The following is a 19,420-nucleotide window of genomic DNA, read 5'->3' as shown; positions in this document are numbered from 1 at the left end:
GGAAGGCACCTTTTCTTTACTTAGAAACCCAGGTTCAAATTTGTAGCCTTGCATTTGCCATACCACAACTTAGTCCTTGGATGTTCCCTCTTTCCTCTTCCTCTGCTCTTGTGGTCTCAAGGGCAGTAGCTATTTCTCTGTGGTAGGGTCAGACATAATGAGAAATACAGGCACGTATTGTTGGATAACTCAAAAGCTGGGAGGAATCTGGAATGGAGTTATTGGATTTGGGGTATTTTAATCATTTCCTGCAGGTTGCCAGATTCCAAAAAGAGTCAATTTCCAAAAGATTCAGGTAGGGTATGCTTTATGAAATTTCATTGCTTCTGCACACAGTCTTTGGTGGTATACTGTCCAGGCAGTCAGTTTTGAGGGTTGATCAGATGCCTGAGACATGGACAGTTCTCAGTGGCAACACTTCTTTTGATAATCGTAGTTTCTTGCTTTGGTCAAGTTAAAATTTTCATCATCTATATCCATTATACTGGCTTTCTGGGCTTCCAGGAAAATAGATTTGGCACCAATATAGGGTGAAAAGGATAGTAGAGGGAATTAGGAAGGAGTGTTCTCCATTATGAGGCCTGACTTTCTGTTTATCAGATAACCCATTTTTATCTCATGTGGAGGGGTTTAAACAAGATGGATTCCAAAGGCCTACCAGGTGGTGACCAGTGCAACTACCTGAGCTGACCAGATACCTCAGTTGCTTTAAATGATCTAACAAAGAAAGAGCATTTGTCAAAGAATCTAAATATTCAGACAAAGGTTGATTTAGAATGCTCATGTTAGGAGCTGAGCTCTGTGACAATGGCCATGGGCAGGAGCACTACTGAGGCTGAAGGGTTCCCAGCTGGGGCTGCACCCCCACTTCCCTAAGGAGGTCTGAAACCACCAAAGCTAGGGCACATGCCAGAGATTTTGGTTCAATTGGTCTGGCATGAGGTCGACAGCATTACTTGTCTTAAAAAGCTTCCCAGATAATTTTATGTATAGCCAGAAATGAAAACTACCTGACAAGAAGGATCCAGAGAAGTGCTGTCTGAGGAAGTGGTAGAGAGAAAGTAGTTCCTACTCCTACTGCATCATCCCTAATGCAAGGGTCCCTTCTCGCCCTCTCCAGCCCCATCAATTTTCCATTTTCCTCAGGATTATTTCCATGATCATATAAACAGCTTTTAATTTGTCCTGTAGAAAATCAAGGTCTTCTATAACCTCCATATCTTCTTCCAGCCAGTGCCCATTTTCCTGTTTCCCTTTAGAGAATAACTCCCTAGGATATGCTTTCTGAATATGTTGTCCAATCTTTTCTGCTCGTTTTCTCTTAAGAGTGCCATCTCTCCAAGCAGTACCCTTACTGCTGGTCAGACTTGGTGCATCTTACCACTTGGCCAGGTCAGAACATTCAGGGCCCTCCCTCTACACCAGAAATGGGGAACCCAGAGGACCCGACAGGCATTCCTGATACATTCCAGAGCACAGCACACCCTGATCCAGTTCATGGTTGGCCTTACAGTGCCAGGATCATGGCTCTGTGAACAGAACAAAGAACCAGAAAACTTCCCAGGGACACATGTGGAGATTGGTATTTGAGAAATACTGGCCATGATAATAATGAAGCCTTTAGTGTAGGGAGAGGTTCTGACTTACACAGTGCGTGGTGGTGATGATGACTGAGCTGGAGATGAAAGAGAGGCCATCGTTCATGCTGACCTGGAGGGCAGCTTTCCTGAAATGACAGGGGAAACAGACCGCGATGAACAATGGGTGGAAAGCCAGACACACAGGTCTCCTTTGGGCTCTGCTTGTAACCATCCCTGGGCCTCCAGGCTCTTCCCTACGGGGCCGAGTTTTCTCCTTGTAAAATGTGGAGAATGGTCTCTCTGGCCCATCCACCTGTAACACTCTAGGACATGCTTGGCTGGTGTCTCAGGTGAGGCGTTGAAGCCTTGTGTTGTGGCTGGTTGCATTGAATGGGCAAAGCCTACTTGAACCTACTCGTCACACTGTAATAGGACAAAGTAGTATTAAAAAGTGATCCAGTCAAGGGAGATAAGCTGGCTGGATGTTCTGCTGTCATTCATTATCTGGACTCTAACCATTTGATGGGGGTAGCTTCAGAAGGCACAGAGGTCAAACAGTAGAGGAACTAACTTGCCTTCAACCTCCTCCGCTTTGTAAGAACTCAACCATGAGCTCACATTTTGCAGCAAGGACCCTGGCTAGCTTGGGAAATCTGTGGTATCACATGTTGGTGTCAGGCAACCAGAGTCAGAGGGTTTACAATAAGAATAAGTGATTAAAAGCAAATTCAGAAGAACAACTTCCACTTTTTATTCCTTAAAGCCACATCTATCTTCGGGCAGTCATAGATATGATTTTGGAAGTGCTGTTCTCTATCCTCTGCACCAACACCCTCTATTTCTCCACCTACTTCTTCTCTTGCTTGGGATGATAATTCTCTTTCTTCTGCTTGCGATTTTTTTGCTTTTTTTTTTTTGAGACGGGGACCGAACTCAGGGGCACTTGACCACTGAGGCACATCCCCAGCTCTATTTTGTATTTTACTTAGGGACAGGGTCTCTCTAAGTTGCTTAGCACCTTGCTTTGCTAAGGTTGGCTTTGTACTCACGATCCTCTTGCCTTAGCCTCCTGAGCAGCAGGGATTGCAGGTGTGCACCACCGTGCCTGGCTTCTGCTTGGGATTTTGATCACATCCTTATAAGCATTTACTATCATGAGATTTCCCCCACAAAAATAGTTCAGGGAGTTGTCTGGTGAGCCCCAGTGCTCTGCGGAGGAGAGAGGAAGGGGCATTGGGGATGACAGTGAAGTCTGAGCCTGGGGTCTCAGTTTGTCAGGAACCAGTTGAGGCCCCACTTCAAAGCCTACTTGAACCTACTTTTTGAATTTCCCTATCCCTCAGAAGGAGATAACAGCCATCGAGCAGATGATTAGGATGACAGGGTAGGGGTAATACATGTGTGAACTTTCTAGAAACGTAGCTGTGATTCAGTCAGACAGACCTGGAGTTGAGCCCAGGTTCTTCCTCTGACTACTGTGTGACCTTGAGCAAGTTGCTCAAATTCTCTCAGCCTCAATCTTCACATTTGTATAATGGGAACATCTGCTCATGGAGAACTGGGGAGGATGAAGAGAGATACCCTCTAAACAATAATCCTGGTGCCTGCCTCCCTGTAGCCATTGGTGTCATTACTGGAGGAAATCTAGAGAAAGGTTCCATCAGGATAATGGAGAAAGTAGTTTTCTTTTCCCTTTGTCTGGTCCACCTCCCCTCTCCTCTCTGTCTGAGATTACTGCTGGCAAAAACTTACATGCCAACTTCTTTTAAGATAGGCGCGGGACACAGCAAGTAAGTATCTTCCACAGTGAAGGGTTTCTCATCTGTAAAAAGGAAGTCAATGGATTAAGAGGAGTAAGACACACTTATAATTTCAAATTTAATAACTTCTAGAGATAGATCATTGACCAAATCTAGGGAGACGCGAAGAAGACCAAAACTTTCTGAAATACAACTTGTGCCGTAAAATCCACTAGCAGTGAACTCCAGGGCTCCTGCCTGAACACTACTAGTTTTCTGACCCCACTGTATCCAGTTGAGTCAGTCAGAGCAACTGGAGACTGACCTTTTAAGTTATAATCTGAGTTTACCTTTTGCTCAGAACTAACAGCGGGGAAACAGGAAATATTGGATTGTTCCTAATGGGCTTCCTGTCTAGGACTAGTTTGAGAGAGAAGTCATATTCATGGAAAAAGTGTGTGATAAATACAAGAAGCAGCTAAACCAAAATATCATTGAGCTTCCAAAGACATGGAGCTCCCTTTACATGGGTGACCTGGTCAGGTCACAGGAAAATTCAAATCATGAGCCAAGCTAGTGGAGAGATGGGAAAGAGACATTCCTAATGGGGATACTGTCATGGACTAAAACAGGGCAAACGAGGGTGTGTCCCAGGGCAGGGGGTTAAGTAGGACTTGAAAAGATAGTGTAGAAGGAAGTGTGGTCCAAGTTCTCTGAGTTGGTCTGAGGGATTTGCTTTTAGTTCTATAAACTATGAGAAGAACTTGGAGGGTTTCTGAGCAAAACTGAAGTGACAAATTTGGAGGATTTAGCAGATATAGCTGTGGAAGATGGATCACAGTGGAGAGGGGGACTCAGAGGTGAACAAATTCTTGCTCTTATACTAATAGATGACCAAGAAAACACTTAAGTAGCTTTAATACGAAGTTCCTTAAAGAACTTCATTGTGTCTTGGGGCACAGAGGCAGGGCTGAGAAGTTAGTAGCCTCAGTTGATAATAGTCAATCAGTCCTTCACTCCTCAGTGTTCACAGGGTACACAAACTGTACAGAAGACTGCGGTACGACCCAGGATGAATGAAACTTATCCCTTTAATCTACCTAGAAGATACGAAATGGATGCATATATTTTTGAAGGATGATTTTCTGCAATTGGTTGTTGCTGTGAAATTGTTGTCTCCTAGGATATGTGCAAGTCATGACTGCAGAACACGTTGACACCACATGCTTGCTTGAGTGGAGATTAGGGTTTTCTTCATGCCTGGATTTATGGACAGCGCCCCCTGGGATGGGAGTTAGAGAACATAAGAAAGCCCTGTGTCCCTCTTGGAAAGAGGAAGAGGAAGAGGATGCTGTCCAGGGAAATCTTCCTATGGTGAAAAGCAGAGGTTCTTCCTAGTCATTCGTTCACCTGTTCATTCATACGTTCCACAAATATTTGCTGAAGGCCCACCATGGGCTAGAAATAATAGCCCTGAGAAAAGAAACAAGGACCCTGCTTTCATGAATTTTATAGGAGCTACAGAAGAGATAGCTATTCAACATATTTCTTTTATTATTTTTTGTTTTATATATTTTATTAAAAATACACACACACACACACACACACACACACACACACACATACACACATGCTCCTTGTGTGTCTTTAACATGTTTCAAGCACTTGCAATGAACAAAACAGAAGAAGCACCTTGCCCAAGAACTGACAGGCTAATAATCACATGAATTAATATTTAATTATAATCATGATGAGCACACACAGGAGCAGGGGAGCCAGTCCTCATCTAGTTGGGCAGGACATGCTTCCCTAAGGAAAGACTATTTAAACTGCAACCTGATGGTCAGGTGTGGAGGTAACTCTGCAGAGTTCCTGCCTGGGGCAGGAAGGAGCCCAGATCTTTTGAGGTAAAAGGCCAATAAGATTGTTGAATTTGACTGAGACACACAAGGGCTCAAAATGAGACTAGAAAGGGAAGTGGGGTCAGATGACCAAGGCCGGGTGTGACATGGTGGGACTTTCTGGGATTTTTCTCCTAAAAGCAACAGAGTACTATTGGAAGTTCTCCACTATATTTAGAATCAACTATTGGCAGATTGTGGAAGTACTGGAACGGGAGTACTGTTATATAAGATCCTGAAGCTGAAGACAACAGTAGGGTTGTGCAGGCCTGAACTTAGCACTACTGTTTTTTTCTGGCTATAACAGTGACAGCTGGACTCACCTGGGCATGTCATGTGCGGGTGCTTTGTAAGTGCTTCAGCTGCATCACTTAGTCAGAGCTAACCTTCTGGCAGTGCTAGTGAGGGGTATTGCTCCCTTTATTTTAAAGGCAAGAACACACACGGATTAAGTAGCTTGCTCAGAGCTGCATGTGGGCACCTAAATCTGGACCCAGGCAGCCTGGCTGCCGTCCACAAGCTTATCTGATAGGCTGATTATTCTGCCACCCTGGATAAGAGCTGTGCTCACTCTGTCTCACCTCCTGACAAAGGCATGAGCTAAGGCAGGGCAGGGATCATGGGGCTCATATTTCAGACGTAAAATGGAGGCTCGGGGAGACAACTGTGACGTCGGGTTGCTCGGCAAGTTGGAGGTAAAGCCAGAACTATAACTGAATTCTGCATTATTCTTTCTTCACTGAAAGACTCTCCGTTCCAGGAAAGGCTTGCATTAGAGAGCAAACCAAAGGGGGGACAGGCATCTCTGAGCAGAACCTATATTTATTTCCTCATGGCCATGGCTTATCCTGTTGCACATGCCCTCGCAATACCTGGGTGCAGCTTCCTGCCCACAGAGCCAGCCCACAGAGCTTCGGGCAGCCACAGGGCAGCCACAGGAGGCCTCGTGACTCCAGGCTGCATTCTGTGGGAAGAGCTGGGACACACTGAGGAGGGTGTCGGAGGTGGCACATGGTAGGGACATAGCCAGGGGGGCTGCCGGGGTGCAGGCCCATGTTCCTGCCTCAGTGAGTATCTGAGCTCACTTCCAGGCTTCCTCTGGACACCTCCTGTCTCCTTCCCTCCATTCCAATTGGAAAGGAGCAGGAGGAGGAACATGGCCAAGACAAGTAGATTGTTCTCACTTTCTCCCTCTTTTCCTTTCCTGCCTGGAGACCCAATGTTTCTAGGGTAAGGCAGAGGAACACCTCGCTGGGAGGATGGAGAGCTCTCGCAATGGCTGCAGGACAGCTCTGATACCTCCTCTCATCAGTTTGTCGGCTCCAAGATTTGTGGGTTGCTCTGTGAAGCTGGCATTTTCTGCTCTGAGAGGGATTGTTTGGTTTGGAGCCTGTTTTCACTTTACCACAAAAATGAGTGGCTTTTTTTTTTTTTTTTTTCTTTTCCCCTCCTCTTTCTCTCTAAACAAAGGAGGGCCATTTGGTTTCCATAACTCAGATCATCTGACTCCTTCCTGGAATGTCCACTTGGGAAGCAGGGCACAAAGCCTTCCTCGTCTGCTCCCTGGCTGGGCCATGCTGGTCCTGCTGCAACCTCTGCCAAAGCCAGCGTGTCGCGCAGTCTGTGGGGCCATAATCTACTGTGAGGACAACCCAGGCCCTGTCTCTCTGCTCACTGGGCAGCCATTTCAATGCTTGTTAGCAATCACTGAGTGGCCAGGAGAAGTGGAGACCAGGACATCGGACAGCCTGTTGGGCTTTTGTTTGCAACAGAGGAGAAAATGAAGGAAGTGCAAGGAGTTTGAGGCCAGAAGTAAAATGGAATTACTAGATGATCTTGAAATATAAATTTTATTGTCTATTCTTAATGATATTTTAGGATTCTGTGCATCCCCATGACATAGGTTAACCTAAAGCATCTGTCTACAGGAGTCTGAGAGTCAAACAGGAGCTGGATTTAAATCAGGATTTGGGGATCATTGAATGTGATTACATCAAACTACCAAGCACCCCAGACTGAGGAGGTAGGCATCCCAGAACCTGGATTCAGAAGGCACAGAGAGGGGCAGGGGAGACTTGGGAACCCACAGATTGAGATCAGAGTCCCAGATCTTCCCCTAATTAGTGTCCAACTGGGGAATGACTTCATCTGTAAATAGTGGTGATGGCCTCATTGCACAGAGGTGAAGGAGAGAGTAAATACGAGTGTACTAAGCATGACACTTGGCACTTGATACGGACTCAGGAAATGTCACTATTGCATGGGTATTCACATCTTTAAAATAGACTACATGAGAGCTTGGGTGGTGGCTCAGTGGTATCGTGCTTGCCAAGCACATGCGAGGCACTGGGTTTGCCCCAGTACCACATAAAAATAAATAAATAAAATAAAAGTATTATGTCCATCTACAACTAAAAAAATATTAAAAAGAATAGACTACTTGGATATGTGGTTCAAAGTCAGAGAACTGAAGATTTTGAATTTCAAAATGTTTGATTGGTTAATACATTGTTCTACTAAACTAACGTATTCTTAGACTTCACGAATTTCTAGAAAAATGAAAGGCTTTAGAAAATTGTGTGTGTGTGTGTGTATGCCTGTGTAATGGATATGCCTATATATGCATATGTGTGTATCTACATACACAATGATTTTGTCTACTGTTACATAGCCATGATCTCATTGGATGCTTCCACAACCCTCTGAGAGAGACATTGTTATAGTTATTTGCAGTTTGGGAAACTGAGGCTCAGAGATGTTAGTGGAGTTAGTGCTATACCGCTAGAAAGCATCAGAGTTAGAATGAGAATCCAGATATTACTGAAATGACTAGTGGGGGCCAGCCCACAGGTCTTAAGATGTAGCCAAGAACACTCCAGAAGCTAAGGCTTTTCACACTGACCACTGTGGAGATGAACAGTCAATACTGCTAATGGGCCAGGCTGGATACCACCAGAGCTTAGTTTTCAGGAGACAGGAAGAGCTCTACAATAGAGTCCAGGAGTCTTCTGAGAGACCCTGATCTAACAGCAACAGACCCATGTTCTGAAGTATACACTCAAGTGTATACATTCCCAGGTTTGGACCTGGGGACTGGAGAAGAAGGACATTTCCAGAATTCTTCCCCGTAGTTTCATAACTGTCTAATGGATTGGGATAACACCAGGGTTAAAATTCATTAGTCAAATCAAACACCAATTGGAGTGAATCCTTTTATAGGGCTGATTAAATAATTCAAATACTTTCCAAGTCTTGGCAATCTTTCCTTGATATAAATATTTATTTCTGGCAAAAAGGAAAAGAAAAATAACCCCTGGTCTTATCTGGGGGAGTTTGTTGAAATCCTCCAAAAGCTGATGTAAGACCCAAAGTAGAGTTTACATTCCTACTGTGACATTTGCATTAGGTAGTGGGAAAAATAGTAGAGGTTAGGAACCAAATGAGCTCACCCTGCTGTGTCTTCTAATGTCCCCTGGGCCTAGGGAGCATTTTCATGGCATCCCAGAGCCAAGGATAACTGTCCAGCACCAAATTATCAACTGGTTTGGGAATGTGGCTCCAAATGAAGGGAGAGCAGACAAGCTAGACTAGTTGTTTCCACCTTCCTGCTTGCCTTTGAAAGTAACCAGCTTAGAAAAAAGTTATGCTTTTAAATATTATGCAAAATATTGTACAAAAATATGAAGTAAAATTATGTTCAGTAGGACTCCAAGTTGGTGAAATCCAAAGCATCTGCGTTGAGTTTTCTGGAACCCCAGCCAGAAAGGAGGTGACTGTCCTACTGTGGCTGCTTCAATGATAATTCACAAAGGTGGGAGTCTCATCAAAAGCTCAGTGGGCTCCAGTCCTGAGAGTAGAAAGCAACCAACAATGGTTAGGCCATACTATGTGTCCAGTCCTGGGCTGGAAGGATTTCATACACAGGTGTGACATGGAGCTAAGGATTCTTTTGACAGAGATGTTAAATTCTACATCAGAGGACAAAGTAGAGATTTTGAAAGTCTAGCGAATGATTTCTACTTAGAAAAGCTGAACAGTGGTTGTGAAATCAGAGGACTGAGATATGAGAGTCGAAACAAGAGAGGGCTGTAGGTGCGCGTGGTTTGGACCACCATGGGAACATTCTTTGGAACACAGTATGCCTGCTGTCATGTGCTCTTATGCTCAACAGAAGCAAGAGGGATGCCTTGAAAGTGGTAGAACCAGGCTGGCCATCATCCTTTTCTCTGGATGTGATTCATATCCACCCACCCCTTTCCTGGCCTGGAGTTGTTGTAGGGTTTCCTTGGAAGACCTTGCTGGCTACTTGCCATGATGTAAGAGAATGAGTTTGGCTAACAAGTTCCAGGTGAATTCCCTGGGTCTACACAGAACTAGTTCACCAGTTCCTGTGTGCTACAGGTATCCAGGATAGGTTTCTTGCTTTCTCATCCTGTTCTGTGGGGTGGAGTAGAAGAGGACAGAGAACAATGACCACATAAAGAGCTTGTGCTATGGTGATCCATCATGGCTCTGCCGCTCACTGGCAATGTAATCTTGGCCAAACCTTCTCATCCTATTCATAGCTCAGAGTTCCTTCCTAGAAGAAGGGACTAATACTCATTTCATAGAGTGTTGTAAAATTTAATGGGGTGATGGTATTAAATGCTTAGCATTTAATTACCATTCAACATACGTGAACAATTATTACTAAGGTGGGGTACTGTTGGCCTCATTGTCTGTATAACACAAGGTGTAAATGTGTTTGTAAATTGAGTGGGTCTTTTCAAAGCATTTTTTATCTACTTTCCTTGTGCTTTCTTCATTGACCTGTGAGATATTTATAAGTATGGCATTTAATTTTGAAGTAGTTGACATGTGGGAGTGGGGTTCTATATATCTTAAGGTGATTTATCTCTAATGTAATGAATCATGCAGGAAACAGTCTGCATGATTTCAAATTAAAAAACTCTAATGGAAATGTTTTTATATTGACTGTATTGGTAACATATGTGTCAAAACATGTCAAAACTGGTCAAGCTGCACACTTCAAATATGTGCATTTTATTGTACTTCAGTTTTACCTCAAGAAAGCTATGAAAAAAAATTGAGTGAGTCTTGCAACTTGTTCACCTGGTATGTTAGGACTATATGGTACGGTGAGACAAGAGGCAAGTCATCCATCCAAATAGGATCTGTGGACTTGTATACAATGCAGTGATTCTCAAATGGGGGTGATTTGCCCTTCAGGGGACAATCAGCAATGTCTGAGACTTTGGTTGTCACAACTGAGGAAGTAATGGTATTGGCATCTACATTGCACAGGAGAATCCACCCTGCAACAAAAAATCATCCAGCCCCAAATGTCAATACTCCTGAGGTTAAAAAAAACACTGGCATAATGTCCACCAGGGCCTAATATCTTTCTTTTGCTTATTTTAGAGGGACCTACAGATGTTACTGGGTGGTTCACAGCCCCCTGGGTACTGTTGCAATATCCAGAGACATCCAGAGGTATTATAGGATGATGAGTAAAGGAGTTGAAGAGGAACTGGAAGATAAGTCTTGGCTGAGTGAAGAGAGGAGTTGATAAATTCCTCCATGTAGGCTTAGCTGGTCCAGGTGTTCTAAGAGGTAGATGGCATAACATCTGAGCCACCTTGCTTTGTGGTACTTTATAATAGAAATGGGGGGTCTCACGTTGCTGCCTGGGCTCTGTGGTGATGTGGGTGCGAAGGCTGGGGAGTCAGAACACCTTGTATTTAAACGTCAATGAAGGATGCAAAGCCAAGGAGTCCCAGATGGACTATGGGCTATCTTGGTCACTGTGTTCAAGAGCATCAAGAATATATCATGGAACTCAAAAAACTCTACACCAAGAATGCAAATAATCCAGTCGACAAATGGGCTAAGGAAATGAATAGCCACTTCACAGAAGAAGATCTACAAGCAATCAACAATCATATGGAAAAATGTTCAACATCTCTAGTAATAAGAGAAATGCAAATCAAAACCACCCTAAGATTCCATCTCACCTCAATTAGAATGGCGATTATCAAGAATACAAACAACAACAGGTGTTGGAGAGGATGTGGGGAGAAAGGTACACTCATACATTGCTGGTGGGGCTGCAAATTAGTGCAGCCACTCTGGAAAGCAGTGTGGAGATTCCTTAGAAAACTTGGAATGTTTGACCCAGCTATCCCACTCCTTGGCCTATACCCAAAGGACTTAAAATCAGCATACTACAGAGATACAGCCACATCAATGTTCATAGCTGCTCAATTCACAATAGCCAGATTGTGGAACCAACCTAGATGTCCTTCAATTGATGAATGGATAAAGAAACTGTGGTATATATATATACAATGGAATATTACTCAGCCATAAAGAATGATAAAATTATGGCATTTGCAGGCAAATGGATGAAATTGGAGAATATCATGCTAAGTGAGATAAGCCAATCTCACAAAGCCAAAGGACGAATGATATCGCTAATAAGTGGATGATGACACATAATGGGGGGAGGGAGGGGTTAGTGTTAGGGTTAGAGTTAGGGTTAGGGAGGGGGGCAAGAATGGAGGAAGGAAGGACTGTATAGAGGGAAAAGAGGGTGGGAGGGGTGGGGGGAAGGGAAAAAATAACAGAATGAATCAAACAGCATTACCCTATGTAAATTTATGATTACACAAATGGTATGCCTTTACGCCATGTACAGACAGAGAAACAACATGTATCCCTTTGTTTACAATAAAAAAAAAAATATATATATATATATATATATATATCATGGCCCCAGAAGGACAGGGAGTAAAAGACCAAAGACCGTGAGTCCCAGAGGAGTGTGGGCACAGGATGCAGCAGCCCTGCCCCTCTCTGGATTGTCTCTGTTGGGTTTGTGCTTTTCCCAAGTTCTATACAAGGGTGTGACCCCACAGCTCTGGGCACAGTCTTTAGAATTGGTTGTTGGTACAGTTAGTCTGACTTCCTGGGATGTATATTATCATCTATTCATATTGTTATTTTTATTAACTACAAAAGTAATATGCATTTAGTATAAAACTTTGGGAAATGGAAAAAAGTTGACATTTAAAAAGAAGAAAAAATATAAAATCCTTGATAATCCTAACTCCCAATGATAAACACTATTAATGCCTTGGAGTATACTATTCCAGATTCTTTTCTATGTGTATTATTTTTTATATAATTGGGATCATAGCATACACAATTTTGTGGTATTTTGTATTTACATCTACCTGAAATTAATAGAGAAGTTTTGGGTATTGTCAACTACATGAAGATAACGGGGCTCAGCGTTCCTGCAAAGCATTTTATCCTCTTAAGAAACCCACACCAAAAAAATTCTTGACTGCTGACATCTGTAAAACTTACAAATTATCTTCTAAGTAAAGTATCAGCCTTTTAAAATTTTGTAATCCTGAGGTCAGAAAAACTGCTGCACTCAAAACAGCTGTAATTTACTGAGGATAAATATATTTTTAAAGCTTTGTTTTTACTTGCTAAAGGACAACTCAGGATTCATGTACAAGGTATGTGTCTTCTGACACATGAACTCTTGCAGCTGTGCACAATTAGGTTTGGAAGCATTTTACCTTTGGGATTGGGATGGAGGGGTAAGTCTACCAAAATGGCTGAAGACTTCCCTACAATCATGACCTCAGATTGTAACCCACAGTGACTTCTCTTAAAAGACTAAACCTGCAGAGAAATTCAGAGGAGGCATGGAAGGAGATCCCAGGGACCCACTTGATTGACAGAGAATGGCCCCTAAGCTCTTGGGGCATGCAGGATAAGGGCAGAGCTGAATTAAACAGAGGAGAGATATACCAGTAGCGCTCTTTCTTCCTTTCTTCATTCTGAATTACACAAAGCATCATCTCATCTTCTTCTTATGACCCCAAAGCTCCAGGGATGCATCTAATTACATTAGTGTCTTTGACCAATATAAGCAATTCTATAACCCATGACAAAGCAAACAATATGCTTCTGTTTAGGAAGTTTACAGCTCCTCCTTCCCTCTGCTTTCCCCACTACCTGTGACCAAGCTATATTAATGTTCTCTTTAGAGGGTCCTCGGCGACCCTGGAGCCCAGATATTTTCTAAGATGCAGTTTCCAGAAAACTGGTCAGATTTTTAAAAACAAACACACTGGAACCTCCATATTTAAATGAGTGTTGTTTCTTTCCCTTGGGGACACTGAGCCCCTCTTTGGAACTCTTAGAATTGCCTTTGTGACTAATGTTCTGTTGGAGAAAATATCTTCAAAGGGGGCAAAGCTTTATCCTTTGGGACTGAATAAAAGTAAACTGCAACCAGGCCTGGTGAAAGAGTTTGCCTACGAAACCCTGAAACAGATTTCTTGTATGGCCTATAAATGAAATCTTAGTGAGTTTGTAAAAAATCAGTTTCTTTTGTTTATAGTCATACCTCCTGTGTCTCCATGCAATACCAGAGGAGTCTGCAAATGTTTCATTATTGCATTAGTAAAACGTCCTTTTTTTTATTTACTGTGCATAAAACAGATCAATTCTCAGCTCAAACCCCAGTGTCTCCATTTTAGCATACTATCGCTCTGCAAATGGACTTTCAGTTGAAAGTAGATCTTTTCTTGGCGCAGTGTACCGAATACTAGAGTAGGAAAAACTGCAGCCAGAATAAATAAAATTTGTGTGAAGATTTCCAAGATATTTTCTTGGCCAGCAGAGAAGTTGGCCTGTTGATTGGAGAACCAACCAAGCACTAAATTTAAGATGAATGCTAGGTCAATGTAATTAACAAGGATTTTAAATTAAATTTAAATAACTTTAGTAAGCTCTTTTCTTATTATATAAGGGACATATGATTGTAGAAAACTTACAAAACACGAATAGAAAGAAGAAAATAAAAAAGATAGCATTCTCATTCAGAAGTAACAGCTGTTAACATTTTGATATATGTTTTCCGAGTTTCTTTCTGCATGTAAATGTGTGTGTGGAGAAACAAAAAGAGCATCCATATCATTAACATTTTCCACATCAGTGATTATTCTTCTACAATATTATTGAATTATTTAGGGGTGAAGTATAGCTGGTATTAGATTATCTATTGTTAAACATTTATAGTACCATTTAGATGTCTCCCCCTCTTTTCCATTCATTTTTTTCTTTTTCTTTGTAATATCATAATAAATATCCATGTCGCCCAGAATTGTAAACATTCCCAATCGTGTCTTCTGGTGAAGTTGAAATTGAAATTCTGGGTCAAAAATGTATAAAAGCAGTTTAATTCATTTTAAGAACTGTAAAAAGTTTTAAGTGGTGTCTCACTGATGGTGAGTGAAACTTTCTTCTCCACATCTTTACCAATACTAGGCATTGTGTCTTAAAGACACAATGTTTGATAAACTGAAAAATGGCACTTGATTATTTCAACTTGCATTTCTTTGGTTACATTGAGCATTTTCCATATGTTTATTGATCATTATTTTTCTTTTTAATTTCCTTTTCATATCTTTTATCCATTTTCTACATTCTTTTTTTTCCACTTAAAAAAATTTGTTCTAATTAGTTATACATGACAGTAGAATGCATTTTGACACATTCTACACAAAAGGAGCTTAACTTCTCATCCTCTGGATGTACATGGTGCTGAGTCACGACAATAGTATAATTTTACATGTATATAGGGTAATGTCTGTCTCTTCTTTTAAAAAAATTTTTTTTATAACTTTGTTTTATTTACTTTTATGTGATGCTGAGAATTGAACCAGGGCCTCCCACGTACTAGACAAGTGCTCTACCACTGAGCCACAAACCCAGAATACCCCCCCACCCCCGCCTCAACTTTTTAAAACTGATTTTAGGAGCTATCTCTGTTTACTCTTATTGATCCTTTGTTCGTTTTTGTATAATAAATAATTTTTCTAGTTTTCTGTTTCCCTTTTCTTTCCATTGGAGTGGGTAACAGTAGAATTAAAAAAAATTTGCTTGAACTATCAAAATTTCCTTCTTGGTATGTCCCTTTATGCTCAAAAAGTCTTTGACTGCTGGGCAATTATGCAAATATTTATTTTTGTTCTAGAAAATTTTACAGTTTTCATGTTCACATTAAAATCTTTTGCTCATCTGGAATTTGTTTAATGTAAAGTATGAGATAAAAATCAAATTTAATTGTTTTACTAAGTGGTTAGCCAGTGGTCTCAACAGTGTTTCTTGAAGAATTCACTCATTCATTACTGATTTGAAAGATCACTTTATTTATCCAGAATTCTCATAAGTACGTGGCTATTTATGGACCATGTTAAGAAGTTTCAGTTTGCTGAAGATGATACATGTGATACATTGTTTCAATTACTGCAGCTTTTTAAATATCCTGAAATTAGTTAGGGCAAGTTTCCACATTTTTTTCTTGGTCCTTTTTTTCCGTACAATTATTCTTCCATATAAACTTTAGAATTATTTCATTAATCTAATAAGCACCACCGAAATTTTCATTGGGATTGAATTAGAAGTAAACATTCATTTGAAGACAGCGGATGTCTTTACTACACCTAGTAACTGCTCCACTTAAAAATCGTGATAATGATAATAAGTCATACCAGCAGCCAGCATCCACCACTGCTTACAGATGCCAGGCCCTGTTCTAAGCCCTGTTGAACCTTATGACGATCTATGATAAAGGTGTTATTGTTACCATACTGATTTTATAGGAGAAACTGAGGCATGGAGACATTAACTAACTTGTCATGGTCACAGAGCCAGGATTCTTTGCCTGGTGCTATGCTCTGCCTTCAGTCTCTACCACTTCTCTATTTATTCAGGTTTTCTTTATATCCCTCACAAAGTTTTGTAACTTTCTTCTTATATATCTTTACAAATATGATCAAATTAGTTCTTACTAGATTTTATATTTGTTGTTGCTACCTTTTTCCTAGGATATCTTTTTTTTCCCCCTTAGGATATTTTCTAACTGGTCATTATTGGACTTTGGTAATTGTTGTATGTGAGGCATTTATTTTGAAAACCTTCAGCTTGATAATCTTATTTGTCTAGTAGCTTTGCTGACTCTAGTTTCTAGGAAAATACAATTATTTTAACAAATTTCAAAGCAATGACATTTTCTATCTGTTCTCTTGTGTTATTATAATGCTCATGGCATTGGCCAATATGGTAGTCACTGTCGCATGTGGCTAGTACACTTAGGTTAATTAAATCAAAGAAATTAATAATTCAATTCTTCAATTGCACTAGCCCTAGTTCAAATGCCCAACAGCCACCCATGACTTGTGGCTACTACCATCTTAGCTTTTAGAACATTTCCATCATTTCAGAGTTTTTATTGGACATGATGTAACATTTCAGATCAATGTACATAACAGTGGTGAACAGCTATTTTCTTCCTAACTTTAGAGTGAATACCTCTAAATAGTAGTTTATTATTAAATGATGTTACTTTTTGAGTTCAAATATCTAGATAAGTTTTTATTATGTTAAAGAAGTCTTATTAGTTTTGCTATGGGAAAGGCAAGTTCTCCCTATTTTTGTCAAAATTTTCTTAGCTATCCTAGTTCTTTTTTTTTTTTTTAGTTGTAGATGAACACAATGCCTTTATTTTGTTTATTTATTTTTTATGTGGTGCTGAGGATCAAACCCAGTGCCTCACGCATACTAGGCAAGCACTCTACCACTGGAGCTACAATACATACCTATTCTGGTCCTTTTAAAATGCATTTGTATTTGCCAATATTTTATTTAGATGTTTATCATCAGTGAGATTCAGCTAAAATATTCTCTATTTCTAGTGCCCTTATATAGTGTTTTTTAAAAACTGGCATTATATTACTGAATATATGAATTAAGAAGCTGTTTATTTCTTCTCTGGTAAAAAAAGGTTGAAAAGTACGTATCAGATATGGGTCACCTGCCCCATAGAATTATGGTGAAAACCAATCTGGGTCTGTTGCTTTGGTTGAGGGAGTATACTCTCCTGTCTTTTAGTTCATGCATTTTGTCTTCACGTATGTCTAATCATGCTGGTTCATTCAGCCATGCAGTTGTGTTTTAGTGAAGATGCTTTTTCGGTTCTAGAATTTACACTCAGTTCTGCACATGGGTGCTTGCCAGGGTGTTCTTCTCCTATGACCTCTGTGATCTCTTTACACATTTTCAATGTGTTTGATTTACAGTCTCTTTCAAATTGTTCTGCAATTCTCCCTTCTTGGTTGTTCTACTGTTTATTTCACCCATCTTTTTATGGTCTGTCTTTTGTGCTAAGGGCACATCTTAGAGGGGGGTTATTTGCTGCAGAGGGCCCATGGGCTTGGGGGGAGTGGAGGTTCCCATAGGGTGGATGTGCACAGCCTTATGAGAGCCACAGAGATCAGGGTGCTCATGAACACACTGGGGATTGGTTTATAGGTTTTATGCTTCTGTATCACATGGGTGGTATAACATCATGACCCCTCTGGACTAGGTTCTGCTGCTTGATTACTTGCCCCATTTGATGGGCTCTGTAGCCCTTTGAAGCCTGAATTCTGCAGGGGGTTCTACTCTTGTCCAATGCCTTGCAGACACACAGAATCAGGGGTCCCAGATCTCAGCCTGCTGACCCAGAGCCTGGAGCCCCATGGCTTCACTTTCTGCTTAGGTTTTAATTCCTTTTTTTAATGCTCTGTACTTATGGATTTCCCTGTCTTTCCTTGAGCAAGACCAAATGTGACAATTGAAAAAAATCATATTTTACCCAGAATTTCTGGATTTGTTAAATTGACTACAAGTCCAGAAATGGTTTAGATTTCTAAATGGGTGATGTTTGAATTTACTTTTAAGAAAAAGCAAGGAAAGTGGGACAAGGAAAGTGGGAATAGATATTTTCTGGTTATAATTATCATCAGAATATATTAAAACAATTTCTACTTTTTAATATTAATGTGTTGGCCTTTTATTTATGTCTTAGTATGATAAATTTCCTAGGTTGTTCACAGTCATTTAAAAGGTATCATATATATACTCTAAATTTTTACTTTTTTTAATAAGCTCATTCAAAGACTTGGGACATCATTAATATCTACTACTATAAATAAAATATTTCAGTTTGTTCTTTTAACCTTTTTTTAACTTCGTATCACTTGCTACTGTGTTACTTGTGGAAGACCCAGAAACCCACATCATGTTTTTTTAAAAATATTATTTTAGTTGTTAATGGACCTTTATTTTATTTACTTATATGTGGTGCTGAGAATTGAACCCAGTGCCTCACACATGCTAGGCAAGCTCTCCCACTGAGCCACAATCTCAGCTCCCACATCATGTTTGAAGTAGCTACAGCCACAACAGCCTTCGTCATTGGGCCTTCAAATAGTCTTTTTCTGAATAATAACAGCACTTACATTCTTTTTGTTACACCATGTAATGCAACACTTACAAAAAAAAATCTCGAGAAAAGGAAATTTATAATGTCAAAATAAAAACAGAGAGCATTTTATAACTTGGGATACAGAGCTAGGAAAAGAGAATAGGAGAAGAAAAAGATGGTAGTATTTTATTTTAGAAGGGGATGCCAATGGGGATTGGTATATTCATCAGGTTGATAGAAAAATGGAGATGTAAATATGCTGCATTTTAAATTTTGTTTATAATTTTCTGTTGTCCCCTGTTTTGGGCCACATTATTTACTGATGGAAATGAATGGATGAATTAATAAATGAAGATCAATTGTTTTCTCGAACTCTAGTGTTCCTCCTTAGAGCGGTTAATAACTATATGTTTGGGTTTAGGAGTGATGCTTACAGCATATACTTGGATCAGTTTATGCCTTCATCTTCTTCAAACTATCCCTGCTGTGCTACAAGTTAATTAGGTTTGTGGTTTAAGCCAACTGCCTAACCCAATGGCCTTTATTTCTTTTTGAATATGAAGAGACTAAGAGCCTTTGCATGTATTAGTAAGTATATATAAGGAGAGAAAAGAGTAAGAAGATGAGCTTGTTTCCCAAGAAATGAAATTTCATGGAAAAGTTGGAAATAAGTCTTCAAAATGTTACTCTCCAAGTCCTTAGTACATTTGCATTTCATCTTATCCTAACAGAGCGTCTGGTGGGATTGTTCAAGCAAAGGACTATAGGATAGGCTCTCCCTTCCCACCCTGTGACTTCCATTTATTTTCACAGAAGCTGAAATCCAAAGCACTCTTGTCTGGGAGGCGAACTAAACCCTCAGGAACT

At 40.6% G+C, this 19,420-nt stretch overlaps 1 protein-coding gene across 1 annotated transcript in view; it reads right to left on the bottom strand.

Moving 5' to 3' along the window:
• Nucleotides 1-19,420, bottom strand: part of ANTXR1 (ANTXR cell adhesion molecule 1) — a 168,923-nt gene that overhangs the window by 116,833 nt on the left and 32,670 nt on the right. Inside the window, 2 exon segments of the mRNA XM_079110856.1 lie at nucleotides 1,648-1,726; nucleotides 3,333-3,402. Of these exon segments, the coding sequence (XP_078966982.1) occupies nucleotides 1,648-1,726; nucleotides 3,333-3,402 (149 nt within the window).

The sequence above is a fragment of the Sciurus vulgaris genome, assembly GCF_902686455.1.
Source record: "Sciurus vulgaris genome assembly, chromosome: 14".
NCBI lineage: Eukaryota > Metazoa > Chordata > Mammalia > Rodentia > Sciuridae > Sciurus > Sciurus vulgaris.
This window is presented reverse-complemented; position numbering and strand designations above follow the sequence as displayed.